Raw genomic sequence first — 18,983 nt, 5'->3', positions numbered from 1 at the left:
AATAGAAGCAGTTATTAAAGAAGACATACAAATACTAATTAAGAAGTGATACAAAATCACATCATCCAGTTTAAGGCATCGCTGCTTGACGTATAACGGATGCACGGTGGATGTTGTGAAGTTAGACTACTTTAGAAGATACGGTTACATCGTATATTGTGAATATAGTAGATGAATAGATGCTGAATGGTTGAAAAACAGAAAAATCCAACAATTAAGTGGACTGTGGAGAGGTACAGATAATGTTCTTAATCTGCATGAGTTACAGCGTCTTTAAAAAATTACTTAAATAATATAGTGCATGACCTACTCTTATTTTCTCTCATGCCTGATTACATGGTACGCCTTGGTGCTTAGCAGTGTTTCTTGGTAAGACCTACAAGATAGAGAAGGATATCTGACCCCTCCCTATTGACACATCGTAGACTGCAGCTTTTTCATACATATGTGTTGAGGTCAGATACAGTCATTTACAGGAAAGCAGACTTGTCAGCAGGCTTAAAAGGTGTTAGTTTCTCAGAGATGAGGTGTCAGGCTTGTGAATATTTAACTGTCACTTGTGTGGGGCAGTCACACCCACGCAAGAATTAAGGGCCATGTAGGCTAATTGGTTTGGTAATATGTATATTTTAAAAGAATTGGGTGAATGCAATCTTCTCAGTATGTGAATGTTAAAGTGGTTATTCTGTTAAAAGCATTGATGCTATTTGAAAAACATTTTGGGAAATATGTTTATTAATTTTCTCGCCCAGAGTAAGATATTAAGATCAATACCCCTCTCATGTCTATGTGTCAAGTATGGAGCTTGAGCCAGGAGGTGGTTAGCCTGGCTTGGCTTAACCTAAAGATGGAAACTAGGGAAAAACAGCAACACATCTTTTGAGAGAGCGTTGTTAGCTTTTGCTCCTGTCTTCCGTCTTTATGCTAAGCTAGGCTAATCCTCTCTTAGCTCAAACTCCACACTCACTGCAAACATAAGAGTGGTATCCTCTAACTCTGGGCAGACTATTCCTTTAAATTATTTCCTGGCTATGTGTGGGCAGCAGAACAAGCTGTCAACACAGCACTGACATTTATCACCTCTAAGTTGATATAGCGGCCTTGCTAGCCAACAGTGGCCTACTTACACATTCAGCAGATATACATAGCAACACGGTCATGTTTCTGGCCACCAGACGAATTTAAGTCAAATATTTACTCTCTTATAGCTCTGTTTTTGGTCTCTACCTCTAGCTGGCTCTCCAGGTGGTCACTACCTTTGTCTGTCTGCCATTTGGTGCTGGGCTGGTAATGTACAGTTGATATAAACTATGTTTTTTTTTTTTTTTTGCTAAAAACAGCTGCCGCTTGTCGTTTACCTTTTCAAAGGCTATCTCTGGTGTAGATACAGTCAGGGAACATGGTGAGTGAGAGATGGTACGCAACCAAGGTTTCCTGGCTGCAATCAAACTGGGGAAGATGAGCTCATACACAGAGTACGTGTTAACCAGCAGGAGGGCTCTTCGCTTTATGTAGTTAAAGTTTGTTGTTGCAGCATCTGTCATAGAGCTGAAAATTTGTGTCAGCTTGCTCTGCATGCACTTCTTGCATGCACAGAAGTGTCATTTTTCTTAATGAGAAATTGCCTTGCTGAGGCAGCATGAGGCTACACTGTACTTTAAGTCATATTAATGTGATCATATCCACAATCCCACGGGCAGCGTCTTTCATCAGGAACCCCTTTCTGTTCAACAGGGGATTCAGTCACTTTGCATTACGATGTTTTTTTCTTGACTTGAGTGCTGTATTAAGTTTTGGATTGCATGTGTCTGAACAGCTTGCTATAATTGTATTGAATAGTTTAGAGTGGAGTGTACAAGCTGCTTTGTCAGCAGTCGTATTCTATGACTTAATTGCAAGTGTGGGCTGTAGTGCCATTTCCCTTTAATAGCATTTGTGGCAGTAGCACTCCATTGATCTAAACATAAGGAAACTCCAACTCGGATCTCCATATACCATGTATAAGTGTATGAGACAGAGGTGTATGAGTACTGTAAAGGGATGTGCCTGTTTAGTCAACTAATCGATTAAACGTTGCTACCCTCACTAGTTGGAAGCAGAAATATTAATAGGTTAAATTATTACCATTATTATTATTTTATGTATTATTATTAATTTACTTATTAAAACTTTGCATTTGTTACCAATGTAAACAATGCCAGTTAACTATTGCGGCTAAGATGTGCAATATGTTTTCAGACAATGTTAAAGTGGGATCAGTTTTGACTGTTCTGAGTCAAATGGCAGCCTGGCACTATTTCTATTTGCTTTCATTGTCTCCATTATAGACTAAATAAATAAATAAAGTCATGTTTTGTCCTGTGTTGTTGGTAATTGCGACTCCGAGGAAAACGGAAACAATCCAGTTGTCTTTGAGACAGCGGCGCCATCAATAATACCACCTTGAAACTGTTTACACTTTAAGTTTAAACATCAGGGAAATTAGTCATTAGGAATATCTGTACCTTAAATGTAATGTAATTCTTAGTACAGGCAGGTTGGGTGGTCTGTAATGTCCTACTGTTGCTTTGACCGGCCAGCCATCCATCATCTACTGTGCGTCTGTGCTCTCACAGGTCAGGGTCGGGCGGGAATGTATTTATAGTGAGCCTGGATGCCTCAGTCCGTCTCTGGTATGTGCAGGCAGCCTAGCTGAGAGGCACCTGTGTGCAGTGCTGTTGTTCTACTGGTGCACCTGTGTGTGTGTGTGTGTGTGTGTGTGTGTGTGTGTGTGTGTGTGTGTGTGTGTGTGCGCGTGTGCGTGTGCGTGTGTGTGTGTGTGTGTGTGTGTGTGTGTGTGTCTCTGGTGTGATTTAATTCTGCGTGCCCGCTGAAGCGCTCCAAATGAACACAGGCACAGGCCTTCTGCTGTCTAACACGAGCCCAGAGGGGAGGAAAGTGTAAGTGCATGTGCATGTGCATGTGCGCCCATCTTGTCCTGATTTTTCTTTTCCTTCTGGTGGAAGCAACGAGAGGGATTCATCATCTCCGTGATGGTCTGTCAGCTTGTGTCACATTCACAGGCCACCTCTCCCTCATAACAGAACATGAAAGGCTGTCACTTCATGTCAACACACACTGACACGCAGACTAGTAGCTGAAGGTTGTTCCTCATATTACAGATTGTTTTTACATCTTTATTTTTCAAGTATCACCATCAGATACTCCCTGATACTCAAAAATGACTATGTTAGGGCTACAACTAATGATCTTCATTGATTATTTTCATGATTAATCATTAAATGTGAAAAATTAAAATGTGAAAAAATTGTGAAAAATGATCATCACAATTTCCCAGACGTCCTCAAATTGCTTCTTTTGTCCAACCAACAGTCCAAAACCTAAAGACTCTTCATTTACCATCATGCATGACAAAGAAAAGCAGCAAATTCTCACATCTAAAAGCTAAAAAGCATTTTTGCTTGAAATCTAACTGAACTGCTGATCAAAATAGATGCTGATTCATTTTCTTTCAATCAACTAATCAATTAATCAGCCAATCGTTGCAACTCTAGACTATATTCAGATTTCTTTGTCTAACACCTGGTATTTATTTTTCTTTCATCTGTCCTATCTTGCCTTTAGTCCCTCCTCATTGCTCTTATCTTCTTTAGCTCGTGTGCACCTCACATTTCTCTCCATCTCTTTCCCACATAATTTGAAGACGAGCTGCGGCATGTCAGGAATTCATATCAACTGGCGCGCACCTTGCAACACATCAGATAGGCAAGAGGGAAAGAAATTAAAGGAATGAGAGTAGGGATGCGGAAAAGGAGGTCAGGGAACACAGGTAAACCTGCTGCACAGACAGATTCCTGCAGCTGATATTCATCCTGTTAGTTTCACTTTGGTGTCAGCTCATATCTCCGCAAATGCCTCGGCATTTATGAACCTTGGCAGATAAAGCCTGCTCTGTATACCCCCACCAGCCCCTAGGAGAGAGAAGCCAGGGGTGTGCTCAGCTCTCACACGCGACTCGACATCACCCCCTGCAGGTTGTTAAAAGACGTGCTTTGTTACGTTTGATAGGACATACTCCCTGAAATGAACTGCTATGAGCAAGGCTAAATAAACAAGAGATGTGTTGGGTAGTAGACAGCATTGATTCATTCCATGCAGTGGTCAGCACTGATAAGAGCTCAAGCAGGCAGGATGTCCTGTCAGGGATATGTGAGTTTTCACTCTGCTGACGTTCAGGACTTTTAATGATCAAAACTCGGAGTAAAAGTAGTGCTTTGTCTCAGTTTTTAAAATATTTTTTTTATGCTGATTTTGACTATGAAAGGCCACAATTTAAATGCAAACATCTGTCCTTCCTTTTGCTGTTGACTCTTCAAATGGCTTCCTCTCCATACCCTCATTTCCCCTGCGTCCCCCTCCCTTTCATTTCTAATTTTCCTGTCTTTTTCATCCCTTCCTCTGCCACCACAATCTTCCCAGTCCCCTTTTTTATCTCTCTCCCTCTCTCTCTCCTGTAATGAGCCCCATGCGGAGCAGCGTTTGTGTAATTAAAATGCACACCATTCATCTGGGAGGAAGGGAGGCTCCTTAATCTGCGTCAACCCACATTCTAGCCTCTGAGGATTTGCCTCCTGCGCCATACACACACTCACACACACTTCCCAGTTTGACTCGCTATCTCTCTCGACACTCCTACCGCCATTCCTCATTGTTTGAGCCCAGCTGTGTCCTGCTATGTCATATTTAATCTTGCGGACATGGGAGCTAACAGAATGCTGGTTGATTAATACGCCGGACTGTGTTTTAATTGAAATAGGCAGTTTGTCAGATCTGGATGTAGCTTATTTTAGGTAGGCAGGAGAAGATCTGTGACCCCTTTGCAGCTGCCTGCTTCTCAGGAACTTGGGTCTCTCAAGGTTTTACTTTGCACATCAAACAGAAGTGTTATCTCATGTGAAAAAATATGCTAATATATGCTGAAATCTCCAAAAGTTCATGCCTCTCCTTCCAAAGAATGATTCAGGAGGCTCGTTTTTAAAGATGTAGCACTTTGGTGTCACTCATGAGTTCCTCATTTTATTGTAGTTCCATTTTTGGTCACTGGGGAGCTAGTCTGTACTCTGCACTAGAGTCTGTGTGTCACGGTATGTTCCCTTGGCAGAGGAGGCTGACACACCTCTGTGTGTTTGTGTAGTTTGTGGATGGGCCAGAGCATGCCTAGCACGCAGTTTTCAGTGAACAAAGGCAGCCCTCAAGCTGCTAGTTTCTGTCTTTTATGTTTTGTTCATATCCTCTAAATTATAGGAATGTATTCCAACAACTTTGGTGAGAGAAATGAGCAGCTGATAGTTGATTAACTTGCCTTGCATTTTGATGCAAGCACTCTCGGACAGTTGGTCTCCACAGAATATGCATTTCATATAGCTTGGAGGTTAGTGTTTTAGTATAGCTCTGTTTTGGCGCAGCAGCATCTTTCTAACAGGGTTAAAGCCAGTTCAGCTCGAGAGCTAAGTTGATTAACATCTCTTGTGTAAACCATCTGGACTAACATCTGTTGACTGAGGTCTCCTCCTCCTGAGCTGCAGTAAAACTTTGTTCTGACATCAGCAGCACATATTTACTGAAGCCTTCAGATATGCCTCCATTTTATTTATGGAGGATTTCAGAGAAATATGTGATGGAATCTAAATTATGATTTGGCCTGTTTTCATTTCATCCTAAATGGATGTCTGATCCAGTTTGTACCTCTTGATGTGTATATTTGTAGTTATAAAAGTATATCCGTGTCTCTCTGTGTCGATGTCAATGCAATGAAAATCTGCTGCATCGTGGGAAATGTTGGAAGGAAGAAGTCAGAGCCTGTACATCTTAAACACAGGAAAACCTCACACAAGTTCACACATTTGTTTACTTCCCCTTTTTTTGGACCAGTATTAGAGCCTTTAGACTGCAGTGTCAAGTGCACCTGCCTGTTGGACATCTTTGAATGGTTGGTTTTTATCATATGCCATACTTGGTGTGAACTCTAAATATTGACAGTTGCGTTGTCTCTGCCTCTTCACTTGTATGGGTGTGTTTTTGCTGCTGCCAGGCACAGAGCTGGCTGCAGTAGTGTAAACAGCGGGCTGTGCTGTATCCATAATGAAGCTCTGTGGAATGTGCTCGGGCTTCTGTGTCCGGAACGGAGTCTCCGCTGTGAAACCCAGTCAACTGGCATGTTAACCATGCTAGCCATGCTAATGCGAAGTTGGGCCAAGTGGATCTGGCTCTGCTTCTGCTGTGTCTCCTCTCAGTCTGGAAAACATTACAGCCCAGGTTACGTACTGTACAAATGATACTAGTTGTGCAGAATGGTGACATCACATGTTTTAATAATCTGATCTGTATTGGACTTACAGACTAAATTTAATGTAGCATCACGTAGCATTATAATGTGGTAAAAGTGAGTCATGAGTAACCTGAGCAGAGTGTGTGCTGACACTGTGAAGGAGGGGCTGATTATACCTTAATATACCTTTGTGATACCACTCCCTTTGTTGGGCCGTGCCTCCGCTGATAAGAGCTCTGCTTGCTTTCAACTTTCCTCATTTCACGTCGGTGTGTGTACGCCATCATCTGCTGTAACGTGGGTCGTCATTTGCGTGAGTAGTGTCTCTTACTATAGCTTTCAGACAGCTAGGTTGGAGCTGGCATAGCAATGGGAGGGGGGGTACCTTACCCGCTGGCATTTATTTTAACCCCTCCTTCTCCTCTCTATACTGACCCTCTCCTCTGGTCTTACAACCCACTCTCCCCCTCCTCCTTGTCTCTTGTTCTCTTATACTGATGGTAGAGTTAAGAAAGGCAGTTCCTGCCTGGCAGACAGTCTGTTTGGGTTGCCCTCTTCCTCCTCGACTTCTTCTTTTTTCTGTATTATCTCCTCTTCACTTCCTCGGGCCATCTTATCTTTTTCTAAGGTATGTCTCATATACATGTTACTTTAGCTATAGTTTGGCTTTCTTGCCCCAATGCTTATTTTAGGATGGAGCTCAGCTGTAGTTGGTTTTTGGTACATATGTATTGCTATATACTCGCAATATTGCAGTATAAGGTAAAGAATATTAAAAACTTCACAGTTTAGTGCAGTTTGACTAATTTTCAGGGGAATTAAACTTCATCGAATTGGTGCCGTACATTTGCTGTTTCTAACTATTTGGTTGGTTATATAGTTTATAAACTTCATATTAACAACATCATTGTCCGTAACAGCATTAAATATATTGGCATAATAGAAAATGTGTAACTATTTATAAACAGTAAGTTTGTACTAATAGAGTAGACATTACTAAATTGAGGGTTTTATTTTTTAGGACTTGTGAAATTCTGCAAGAGAAACTAAACACTGCTGTGGTGAGTGAGCACGCTAAAATAAGCCCAAGTATTCAGTAATACAGTCTGCACTCTTCATTAAATCTCCTATAATGTTATGTGTCCTTCTACCTACTGGTTAGGCCTCCTAAATTAGTAGTTGTTTCCCTGGCCTGTGTTCCTCCCAAAGTACTAAATAACCCCTTAAAGCAGAGCTGGTAGCTGTTGGTGTGAAGATGGTAAATATGGACATGGATGACCCCGTCGCACACTTGACAGTGACTCTTCATTTTAAGACATGTCAAGACTTCAGGCAGACCAGGGTCAATGAGTAACTGAAGGAGTGGCTATTACAGTCTGCATGATTCAACTTTTACAACTCCACCACCCCTGATGTCAGTCAGCACACATGTGTGTTTCACCGATTGCAAAAGAGGCTGTAATTTTTTAATCCTGTGTGATTGCAGCTGCAAGTTTTGACTGCCAAATACTAGATATAAAGTAGAGAATCCTAACGTTGAATGAGTTGGGTGTTTCTTCTGTAAAAATGAAGTTACTTACAAAAATCCTGTAAATCTAATATTGCCTTAAAGCAGTCTGTTTACTAATCTGCAACACTCTCCACAGTGGCTAATACAATGAGAAATATTTAAAGGAGACATATTATGCTTATTTTCAGGCTCATAATTTTATTTTGGGTTATTACTAGAATAGGTTTACATTCTTAGATGCTCAAAAAACACATCAGTTTTCTCATACTGTCCAGCACTGCAGCACTGTATTCCCCCTCTGTCAGGGATGCTCTGTTTTAGCTCCTGTCTGTTTAAGCCCTGCCCTCCAAAATACCCAGTCTGCTCTGATTGGTCAGCTCACACATGCCTGAGCTAGCACTGCTAACAACAGAGCAGCTGTGCTAAATCAATTCCTACATGCAGAACTAGCTGCTAGGCATAAATTATGCAAATGTGTGACTGTGTCGTAGTGTGATGTCACAAAGACACAGAATTAAAGGCAGGACTACTGACGAGGTGTTACAGGAGCAGTGTTTTCTGGGAGAGAGGACCGTCTGTTGATGTGGACCTTTTTAACTTTCAAGATCTTTTACGTGCACAAGAACATATCTAAAAAGCTGAAGAAAAAATCCATAATTGGCCTTGTTTAATGGATAGCCACTTCATTAAAAATGTAATAGCAAAAACCTACATCGTTTGACAAAAACCCTGTTGTCTTACGGTATACTTGTCGGCTTTCCTTTCACCCGATCCTGTCTGAGAATATAATTAGCTTCAGCGTGATGTTACATCTGTGTTTTGTATTTCCATAGATGCTTTGTTGGCGGACCTTGAGTCCACAACCTCCCACATTTCCAAGCGTCCGCTCTTCCTGTCTGACGAGACCGCCTACTCCTTCCCTGTCGGGGGTCAGACCCAGCAAGACAGCTGCTCTCCACCCCAAGTCCCACCCACGCCCTCTGAGCAAAATGGACTAGATGAAACAGAGGTAAATGCAAACATGCAATTCGATTAAGTATTTGTTTGATTTAGCTATAAATAAAACCCAAATTAGTTGCTTTATTTGTGAATGGTCCTCTGAAAACTCTTTATTAACTTCACTTCCTGTCTGCAGTCTTTCAGCTCAGCTCAGAGAAGTCCCTGGTCTAGAGATAGCGGTAGTCCAACCCAAGCCATTGGTGAAGAGGACCACGTATACAGGTAGGTCTTGGGATCGTGTTAGTTGGATCAACAGTTTATAAACGGTCTCATAATAACTTCTACCCTCAAAAGTGAAGGAACTCTAGATAACTTTACTTTGCACCATGGTTGTGAAACATCTCAGCCATATTGTACCAACTATAGGGAAGACATTAAAAGTGGGTACATAATGTTTTACTGACTCAAACACAGACATTAAACTCAACGTCTTTGTCATTTTGGCATTTGACTCATTAGTGAGCCATAAACACTGTCCAAAAGATGTCAGTATGGAAATACAGCCACCCTCTCAGTCCACAGCTCTGTTGATGCTAAATATTGGTTCTTGTCTCTACTCTGCACAGTTTCCCTAATAAGCAGAAGAGCAGTGAGTCATCAGCTGTTGCCATGAACTCATCTTTGGGTAGCAACCTGTCTGAGCTGGACCGCCTGCTGCTGGAGCTTAATGCTGTCCAGCAAAGCACCCCTGCCTTCGCCACAGAAGGTAAATAAAGAGATTACTTTGCAGTTTAAATAACATGCTAATGTTTCTCAGATGTCGGTATCTAAATTTGGCACTTCTGTTTTTGTACTATTGACCCTTCCTTCTCTCCACTGTGTTTTGGTGTTTACAATACAATAAGCTAATGCACTGAAGGAAATTCATTTAGCATTTTTCCTCTGTAATAGAAGAAGCAGCTCCCCCACTGCCTGCCAGCAGCATCATCCACAATATCCAGGAGAATGGAGTCTCGACTGCAGGCAAGACTGCACCACCTGTACTGGAGAAACCCAAACGCAGTACAGCAACTCGAGGAATAGAGGACGTACGACCAAGTGTAGAGAGCCTTCTGGATGAGCTGGAAAGTTCTGTGCCCTCACCTATGTAAGCAACGAATCATTAAATTTAAAGTAGGTATCAATGTTTAACGTGAAAAAGCCCCAAAATTTACTTGATTGCGTTCTTTTCTTCTTTAGTCCCACACCTTTGGTTGTGTCAGATGAACAAATAGATGGACAAGAGGAAACACCAGCACAGCAGCAAGCCAGAATGTCTGCCTCCTCTGCCACACGAGAGCTGGATGAGCTAATGGCCTCCCTGTCTGACTTCAAAGTCCAAAGCAATGTGAGTATGCTTCATAAGTGGGTGGGTGTTGGGTCATAAGGCTTTGTGGAATTGATGAATGGTGTTTATATTTGGCAACTCCTTAAGACTGTGCTGCAGATGTTTAGGGGTTTTGCATGACTGGTAAATGTATTGTCATATTGTAAGTGTCTTTTCAATATTTCCACTATATCATAGATAATATCATAGATTTCACTGACAACTGTAAGCCTTTGCGTGTTGAAATGATTGATATTGATTTGACCTCAATGAAGAAAGAACTGTTTTTTTAACTTTGGCCTTTATTTTGGACTGGGCTTTTTTTGTTAGAACAAAATATTTTAAAACTGACCACTAATTAACCAACTTTAAAATAGTATATAATTAAACTTGTGTCATACATGATCAAATATACCAGATGACATTTTAGATTTTTTTTTGTGCTTTATTTGTATGAATTTTGTAGAGGAAGTTGTGGGGTTGCAAAATCAACTTATGTTGACAACATTGCATAATGTAATCCAATACAATTTCCCCTTAAAGCCCATCAACACATAGCAATAAATATTATCTTTATGAAGATTACAATGATTAGTTCTGTTGAAATTTTGTTGAAAGAAGTGTCAATTCTAGTGACCTTTGAGATTTTAAGTGGTTCTATCTGACCCAGGATGTCTGAGGGCAACAATTATACTGATCAAGTTTATTTTGTTTATTTTAAGATAAGGGTATTTTAGGAACGACTTCTTAAGACAATTGAATGAGCTCTGCCCCTGCTTGGCTTTGTGTGTGAGACAACTTTCAGTTCCTTCCCTTCATTCTCAATCTGTTTTCCCTACTCTCTTTCTCTTTTCTCCACTACTGTGTATGTCTTGTCTTTGTTTGGACATTGCAAACTTTACATTATTGCACCCTATTCAGTCTGGCTCTCAGCTGTCTGTGAATCAGGAGGCAGTAGACCATTCATTGGTAGCTGGTTCACCAGTTGTACAAGCAGTAACCACCCCATCTATAAATCCTATTAATGGTTCAGTGGATACTCTTCTACCTTCTAGTTTCACTACTCCCTCCTGTACCCCTCTTCCACTGGAACTTCATATAGATGAAGATGGTAGTTCAGCCCCTACAGCTTCATCTGGTTCCAATGTGGTGATTGCATCGTCCAAGAGCCTTCATTACTCCCAGATCAAACAGATAGATGACAGTGGCAGTGTCATCTCTGAGATCTCTCATGTGGAGAGTCTCAGTATCTCTAGTACTGTAAATCCTCCTAGTCAAACTGAAGGCAACAGTCCTACACATATGTCAGTCACTAAAGTCTCAAGTCCACTTGGAAAGAGTTCAAGTCCAGTAGTTGTTTCGAAGAGCCCTAGTCCTGTCACAGTGTCTATGAATCGTAGTCCCATTCTTAGAGCCAAGAGTTCGAGTCCACCTGATCTTAAATGGTCCAGTCTAAGTCAATCTGACAAGAGTCCAAGCCCAATCCGTAAAAACGACAGTCCAGTTCCTGTAAGTCCTAGCCCAGAGGCGAAGACTGCGAGTCCAGTCACAGTTCCTAGGCTTTCAAGTCCAGTTCCAAAATGTGTAAGTCCAGTGCCAATCCCTGCTGTGTCGAGTCCGATAACCATCCCAAACAGTGCTAGTCCAGAAACAGTTCCCAAGTGTGCTAGTCCAGTTTCAATTCCAAGACTTTCAAGTCCTGTTCCAAAGACCGCAAGTCCTGTGACAGTACCTATTATCTCTAGTTCAGCAAGTATACCAAAGTGTTCTAGTCCTGAAACATTGCCAAAGAATGCTAGCCCAATAATACTCCCAAGACTTTCAAGTCCAGTAACGGTTCCAAATACTGAAACTGCATTTCTCAAGAGCCCTGCTTTAGTCACCAGAAAAATGTACACAGTTCAGGGCACCAGCAGTCCCAGAGCTTCACCAGTTCAACTTGCTGCTATACCATCAAAAAGCCTCTCTCCCCCTCCTTCAGAAAGGCAGGGAGGTGATATACTGGATTTAACATGGCCATGTCGGGAGCCTTTATTGGATGATGCTTTAAACAAACTTTTATCCCCCGACACCACCCAACTGAGTGAGAACCAGCCACCTGCCTTCATTTTGCCTGGAGATGACTACAGGTCTTGGGAGGAGGAGGAAGACGGAATTTACCCCGATCTCAGTCGAGAGGGAACCCTGACACCTATGACTGAGTCCAGCTGGATGGACGAGTGTTTCACCCCCTCCACCTGCCCCGGGACACCAGATGCAATCCTGGACCTGCCCTCACAGCAGCCCTCTGCTGTGGAGAGGCTATCTGCTTCTGGCCAAGTAGGACGCTCAACCTGACTCTCCCAAAATAAGCTGCTGGCATAAAACTTGAGAGGCTTTAGTACCCCATGTGGTCTTTTATATTACTCGGCCATGTGGCCTAAGATATTGATTATCTCTGATGATAATTGTAGAATGGCAGTGCCGGATAATTGTTCAAGGAAAGTGTTTCTCTACTTGCTGACTAAGCTTATTTTGGGAGAGCAGCTCCTACAAGTACACAAGGAGCTGTGCAAAAGTACAACAACACAAGTGTGTTGATGAGGAAAAATTCCTCCATCCATGTGGTGTGATGCATGTGGTGTCATTGCATAGCAATTGCAAAATGGCTTGAGGGAGAATTCTCCCTGTAGAGACTATTTGTGGCTGATGTTGAAAGCTTTGCTGAGAGGATGTTTCCGCACGTCTCCACTTGCCTCAGTTGAGGCTGCTGTGTTAGTCACAGGGCCCGGCCTGTCATGTTTACGCAACAATTGGATGATGCAAAAAATGTGTTTTCAATCACTGATGTGTCAATGCAAAAACAGTTGGGTGGATATTTTCTTTTTTGCTAATGCACATACGCACCAAGAACGTGCACATTTGATTTAAAAAACATACAAGAACTTTGCTTCTCTGATCTTTGGCCTTGCTTTGCAGACTTATGTGCAAGCATTTTGTGATAGACCTGTGTTGTTTGACTTTAGCTATCCAGCATGCCGTGCCACAGATACCTGAGTAGTTTCAAGTAGACTTGACAGTAGAGAATGAATTTGAATGGAATGGAAGGCTGTGATTTGCTTCTGCAGCTAAATTTGATTGGGGTGCCTGACAAAACCTCCAGAACACTTTGGTATATTCTGGAGCCAGTGCTTGAGCATTTTTACCACTTGAATGAGACGTCCTGTGCCGGGCCTGTCCTGCTTGTGTTTGTGATCCAACATGGACTTTGCGGTGAATGGCACAAACCCAGCTTCCCACACCTCCTCATATCATCTACTCTTCAGCTCAAGTCAGTTATCCGCCGCACCAAAGAGACCTCCAACGTGCATCCAATGTTCAGGGAGGGAATGTTGCGACGTAAAATGGGGCCGATAATTGTGAATAAGAGCAACTCACAAGACCGACTCATTGAGGAGCTGCAGGGGAAACTGGGAATTGGCCGAGCGGAGCGGAGCATCCGGCGTAAACAACAGCCCGATGATTGGATGACAGAGGGAGTCATCGTTATGTCCAACCCACAGCGAACAAGGGAGGAAGGGGTGAATCCATCAGTGGATAAGGTAGACATTAAAGGTGCACGGAAGGTCAAGTCAGACCAAGAGTCAGGAATTATTTGTCTCTCTGATGGTTTGGTTTTGTTTGTTTGCCCTGTGGTCAAGAAATTAACTGGCAATAATTAAATATATATGATTATTCATCACATTTCCATAAAACAATTATTAGTCTTTGGCAGTAAACAGTTCAGTTTGTGGTGCCAACTTTGTTTCTATTACCATTTCATTTTCTTCATTCTGACCCCTTTTTGTGTATTATCTGTTTGCTCTCCTCTCTTTGCTCTTTCCTTTTTTCCCTTCTTTCCCCCAGATCATCCTCCCTCCAGAATCTCCTGCCCCACAGAGAAAAGTCCTCCCCTCTCTGCAATCCCCCCCAGCACCCAAAAAGCCAGCCCCAGTCAAGCAGACACCTCCACCACTACCTCCTCCCCCTCCAACCCCTCCCCCTCCTCGAGAACCTACCCCTCCACCCCCCAGGGAGCCTACTCCTCCACCCCCCAAGGAGCCCACACCTCCTCCCAGGGAGCCCACACCTCCACCTGTCCAACCCCCTCCTCCATCACCTAGCCCCCCTCCCAAACCCATCACGCCACCTCCGCCTCCCAAGGTCTTTGTATCAGTGGGTTGTCAGACCGAGTACGACCCCATCTTCCCTCCAATGCAGGCACGGATCACCTCTCTCTTCACCTCTCCCTATCTCTCACCTCATACTCTCAAACCACCTCATACTCTCAAACCACTTTCTTTTACACTTTGAGTTATTTCCTTGAGTGCATGTGTGAGTTATTTGGTTCGAATCCAAGCAGCTGCACCTCTGTATGTATGTGAGCTACATAACTTGGCTGGTCATCGGCTCTGTTTTCGACCTCGGGCGTCCTTTCACGCCCGGTTGCGACAGGTAACCTTTTTAAAGCTTTGTCTGAAATCCAGTCAGTCCAGGTTATGACTGGTGCTGACATTCAGGCTAGCGAGACTGAGCCCCATTTCTAATTCTGACATCTGACTGCGCCAAGGGCTGTGTGTTCAGAGTGGAGAGGAGTGTTTAAGAGCTTAGGGCCAGGAGGAGTGTAACCCCCCAATGTTCCCGTTACACTAACTGTCCTGCCATGCGCAGGAATGGAAGGCTCGCAGTGCAACTGAAACCTAATCTGCCACATGACAGCACAGTTACCACCACAGTTATAGCACCTCCCACAAGACTTCCGTCAATAGGCCCCATTAGGTTAGATACCAGCATGTTGAAGTTGAGTGCCATGTACCGTCACCTCTTTTAGAATCCATAGTGTCTTTATTGAATTAGTTTAGATGAAGACTTCTAGACGATTGACATGAAGGCTAGAAAATGGTTGCATTCAGGTCAAAGGCCCAGTAGCTACTTTATTTGGTCAAAGGTAAGCTGGGTCATTTTTGTGCGTGTGTGTGAGAGAATACGTGGAGCAGAGATGCTATTTTCTCTCTCAGAGGAATGTAAGAGTCATGAAGCTCCAATAACCCCACCATCTGAGAAGGTCTGTGTTTGCTTACATTACAGTAGCCAGACAGATCCAAACACACATTCACACACACTTCTGATATTAGAGAGTCATCCTCAAAGGATGATGGATTAGTTTTGATGAGAACATATGTTATCTTGGTTAATATATGTCCATTGCTTGTTTTAGTAATTTCTCTCTATGTCACCTCAGATATCAGATCGCTTGCTTGATGTTTGGGGTGGCTGATCTGATGATTTCAGACCCTGATTCATCTTGAATGGGTCCACAATCTACTTTTCAGGCGAATCATAGAAGTCGAGATATTAAATGTCCTTTTAACTTCTGTTTCCGACCTTCACATATCCTCACTGACTAGTATATCTTTGCTATGTGAACAAACCAATTGAGTTGTGCATTGAATGGATAAATTATTCTTTCTTGGGTGATGTATTGTAAATAATGAAACATGAGTCGTAGCTAGCCTAGAAGCATGGCTGATTAGGAGCTTTTGCCTGAATGGAACTATCTTTAATGCAATATTGTGTTTTAATGGTGTAAATTGAGGGATTCATAGGTATGTCAAGTCTGGCTAAAGTCTACAGGACATTTTAAAATTGAGGAAAAAGATCACATTTTAGATCTTAGATCATGATTACCATTGAATAGATTATGATATTATATTTCAATCGCCCACCCCAGTTTGTTGTACTACCAGCAATTCAGGGTAAGACTATTGTAATGAACAATTACAAAGGAAGTAACGTGAGAATTATATTAGGCTTACTAAATAATGTAACATGAAATGGAGGTAAGTACAAAAAAACGATCATCCAAATGACGAGAACATATACTGAACACTGATTTGATAAAGAACAGTGGTCACTGGATCCACACAAACAAAGACATTATAAACTATGACCGCAAAAGTAACCATGGTTATGATTCAACACCTCTGGCTGAATGTCATCAACTTATTCTATTTAATAAATATTTTATTCGCTGCAATGCTATTAAGCAGAAGCAGATTTCTGTTATTTTTATCCACTCGTCATACATCTGAATGCTATAGTGAAACCACTTTTGTCTTACATCTCCATCAGATCCAGTCCCAGGGAAAGACTTCCCCCACTGGTCCTCCCAAACCTGCCAACAAACTGGACAACATGCTGGGCAGCCTGCAGTCCGACCTCAACAGACTTGGAGTCCAGACGGTGGCTAAAGGCGTCTGTGGAGCCTGCAAGAAACCCATCGTAGGCCAGGTAATGATAACACTGAATCTTGCACAAACAAATCTTCAGTTGGTGCACATACTGAATGTAAACTTCAGTGCTTTTAGATGAACATGCACATGTGATATCTGTAGCATAGGCACAACATTTAACAAGTGAAACAACATTTAGAATACCAAACAAGATTTTTTTTTTTTTAATTAAAAACTCAGATTTTTAGCCTTTTTTGTTGAGAATGTGGTTGGAAGGAATATTGAACTCCAGATTTATTTTCCGAGGTTGAAGGGGTTGTTCATCATATCTCAGGCTGTGCTGATGTCTTAAGGCTCAGGCCAGTCAATCTATCAATATTTCAGCTTTTATTTTATTAAGTGGAGGAATATAAAACCTGACACTTCTTACTTTGAGACTTTAAAGAAGCACAGACATATTTTTTTGTTAAATGGACCGGGGTTATTTTGACTATATAAACATAAATGTTTAAAATTTGTAAAAAATGTATGACATCTGCACCTGCTGCTGTTTTGCATTATCCCCTCCACTTCTTGCATGCAAGGCTGCATTGATTTTCTCTGCTGAGCTAGTTTTTTTCCCCCTCAGAAGCTCATTTTAATTTAATGTGCTGTGTCCCCACACCAGGTGGTGACGGCCATGGGCAGAACGTGGCACCCCGAGCACTTTGTGTGCACCCACTGCCAGGACGAGATAGGCTCCAGGAACTTCTTTGAGCGGGAGGGGCAGCCTTACTGTGAGAAGGACTACCATAACCTGTTCTCACCACGATGCCACTACTGTAATGGACCCATACTGGATGTTAGTAATGCATACATTAACACGCACACGCACACACATATACACATACATTAGCATGTGTACCATGGGGGGCTGGATAATGATATTTATTTATTCATAACTTAATGGATTAAGGCCTTCCTGGAAAAATCACTACATGTCGGAAATTGCATTTATTTCTCAAGCAAGTAACCCTAACATTGACAGCTGATTAGAGCGGTACACACACACACACACACACACACACACAATCCAAGAGGCAGTAGAACTGAAGGACTTCTATTTGCTTCGTACATGCGGAGTGAGTAAGTCATATATCCATCGCAATGCATCCGACTCTCCTCTCACTTGTCAGCGCTCAGCCTTATCCTCAGTGACACACTCCCACTGGGGGTTTTCAGCTCTCACACACACACACACACACACACACACACACACACACACACACACACACACACACACACACACACACACACACACACACACAGTGCCTGAAGTAGGGAAAGAACTAGACAGTGGGCAATAACCTTGAGAAAGACCAACATGTGTCACTGCCAAGGTTTCCAAGTTCGTTTGTTTGTTCTGTCTGTCTGTCTGTCAGGGGTACGTGTGAGGTTACATCCTCTTTAAATGTCTAAATAAAGAAAATCATAAAAGACTTTTTGTGTTGGAGACTGTATAGATATACGTGTTTATATTGAATAGTGTTTGATTGTGAATTGCTCAGTTGTTAAAAAATTGTGGCCCTGATTTTCTGATTTACTTTGTTGATGCTCATTAACATGTTGTATTTTTGCCCCCTGTTGTAATATGTTAAATTTAGTTGCTCTGTATCTATCCATAAAGATGATGAATGTTTAAATTTGCCCCCCACCCACCACAGAAAACCCTCCGTTTCATCACTGCAACCCCTGGTAGCAAAGCCAAGAATGGTGGGGTTGTAACAGTGGTTCAGTGAGTCATTCTTGCCGTACTGCAGAAACTGAGCAGGTGTTTTGAAATCATGTGTCAAGTCACATTTATTTCTATATCCTAGAATCACAAATCCCAATTTACTTTAAGGGGCTTTACAAACTAGCATATGACACCGTCTTTGCTCAGACCCTCGATGAGTGAGGCTATCAGTCCTGGAAAACATGTTCTAACAGTCGTAGCATTCCAGCACCTCCCACACTGCCTCTGTGGACTCTGCCTGCCCTCTCCTGGCCTCTGACTTTCTCACATAATGACAAACATACATGATTATACAACATGAGTAACCACCTTTTCCCCGATTGTTTATGGCCACACCTTTAAGCAAAAATTGAATGACTGACCATTTGGCTCTCCTTTGTTTCACAGAAAGTAGTGACTGCTTTGGACAAGACTTGGCATCCGGAGCACTTCTTCTGTGCCCAGTGCGGAGCCTTTTTTGGACCAGAGGGTACACACCGCTCATAAATTACTAACACAACACCTGTCTTGTTTTGGAAAAAAGCAATGTTGAATTTTTGTTATCAAAAGAAGCTTACACAGTGAGTCACTGTGCATCTTTGCTGCCCTCTAGGTTTCCATGAGAAGGATGGAAAGGCGTTCTGCAGAAAGGACTACTTTGACATGTTTGCTCCAAAATGTGGTGGCTGTGCCCGCGCCATCCTGGAGAACTACATCTCAGCTCTCAACTCACTCTGGCACCCTGAGTGCTTCGTCTGCAGGGTGAGTCACTCGACTCCATCTGTAATGAACCTCAACAATTTGTGTTGACCCATTATCATAAATTCTCCCTCTTT

The 18,983-nt window shown here is 42.4% G+C and overlaps 1 protein-coding gene across 1 annotated transcript in view; it reads left to right on the top strand.

The window, feature by feature from the left end:
- Window positions 1–18,983, top strand: part of LOC140998169 (paxillin-like) — a 30,568-nt gene that overhangs the window by 8,938 nt on the left and 2,647 nt on the right. The window contains exons 2-10 of the mRNA XM_073468348.1: window positions 8,672–8,847; window positions 8,974–9,059; window positions 9,404–9,543; window positions 9,729–9,924; window positions 10,017–10,164; window positions 16,294–16,452; window positions 17,062–17,235; window positions 18,556–18,637; window positions 18,761–18,909. Of these exons, the coding sequence (XP_073324449.1) occupies window positions 8,672–8,847; window positions 8,974–9,059; window positions 9,404–9,543; window positions 9,729–9,924; window positions 10,017–10,164; window positions 16,294–16,452; window positions 17,062–17,235; window positions 18,556–18,637; window positions 18,761–18,909 (1,310 nt within the window). The remainder of the gene's footprint in view (window positions 1–8,671; window positions 8,848–8,973; window positions 9,060–9,403; window positions 9,544–9,728; window positions 9,925–10,016; window positions 10,165–16,293; window positions 16,453–17,061; window positions 17,236–18,555; window positions 18,638–18,760; window positions 18,910–18,983) is intronic.

The sequence above is a fragment of the Pagrus major genome, chromosome 6 (assembly GCF_040436345.1).
Source record: "Pagrus major chromosome 6, Pma_NU_1.0".
In the NCBI taxonomy this organism is placed as follows: domain Eukaryota; kingdom Metazoa; phylum Chordata; class Actinopteri; order Spariformes; family Sparidae; genus Pagrus; species Pagrus major.
Note: the sequence above shows the minus strand (reverse complement) of the source record. Positions and strands in the feature narration are given on the sequence as shown.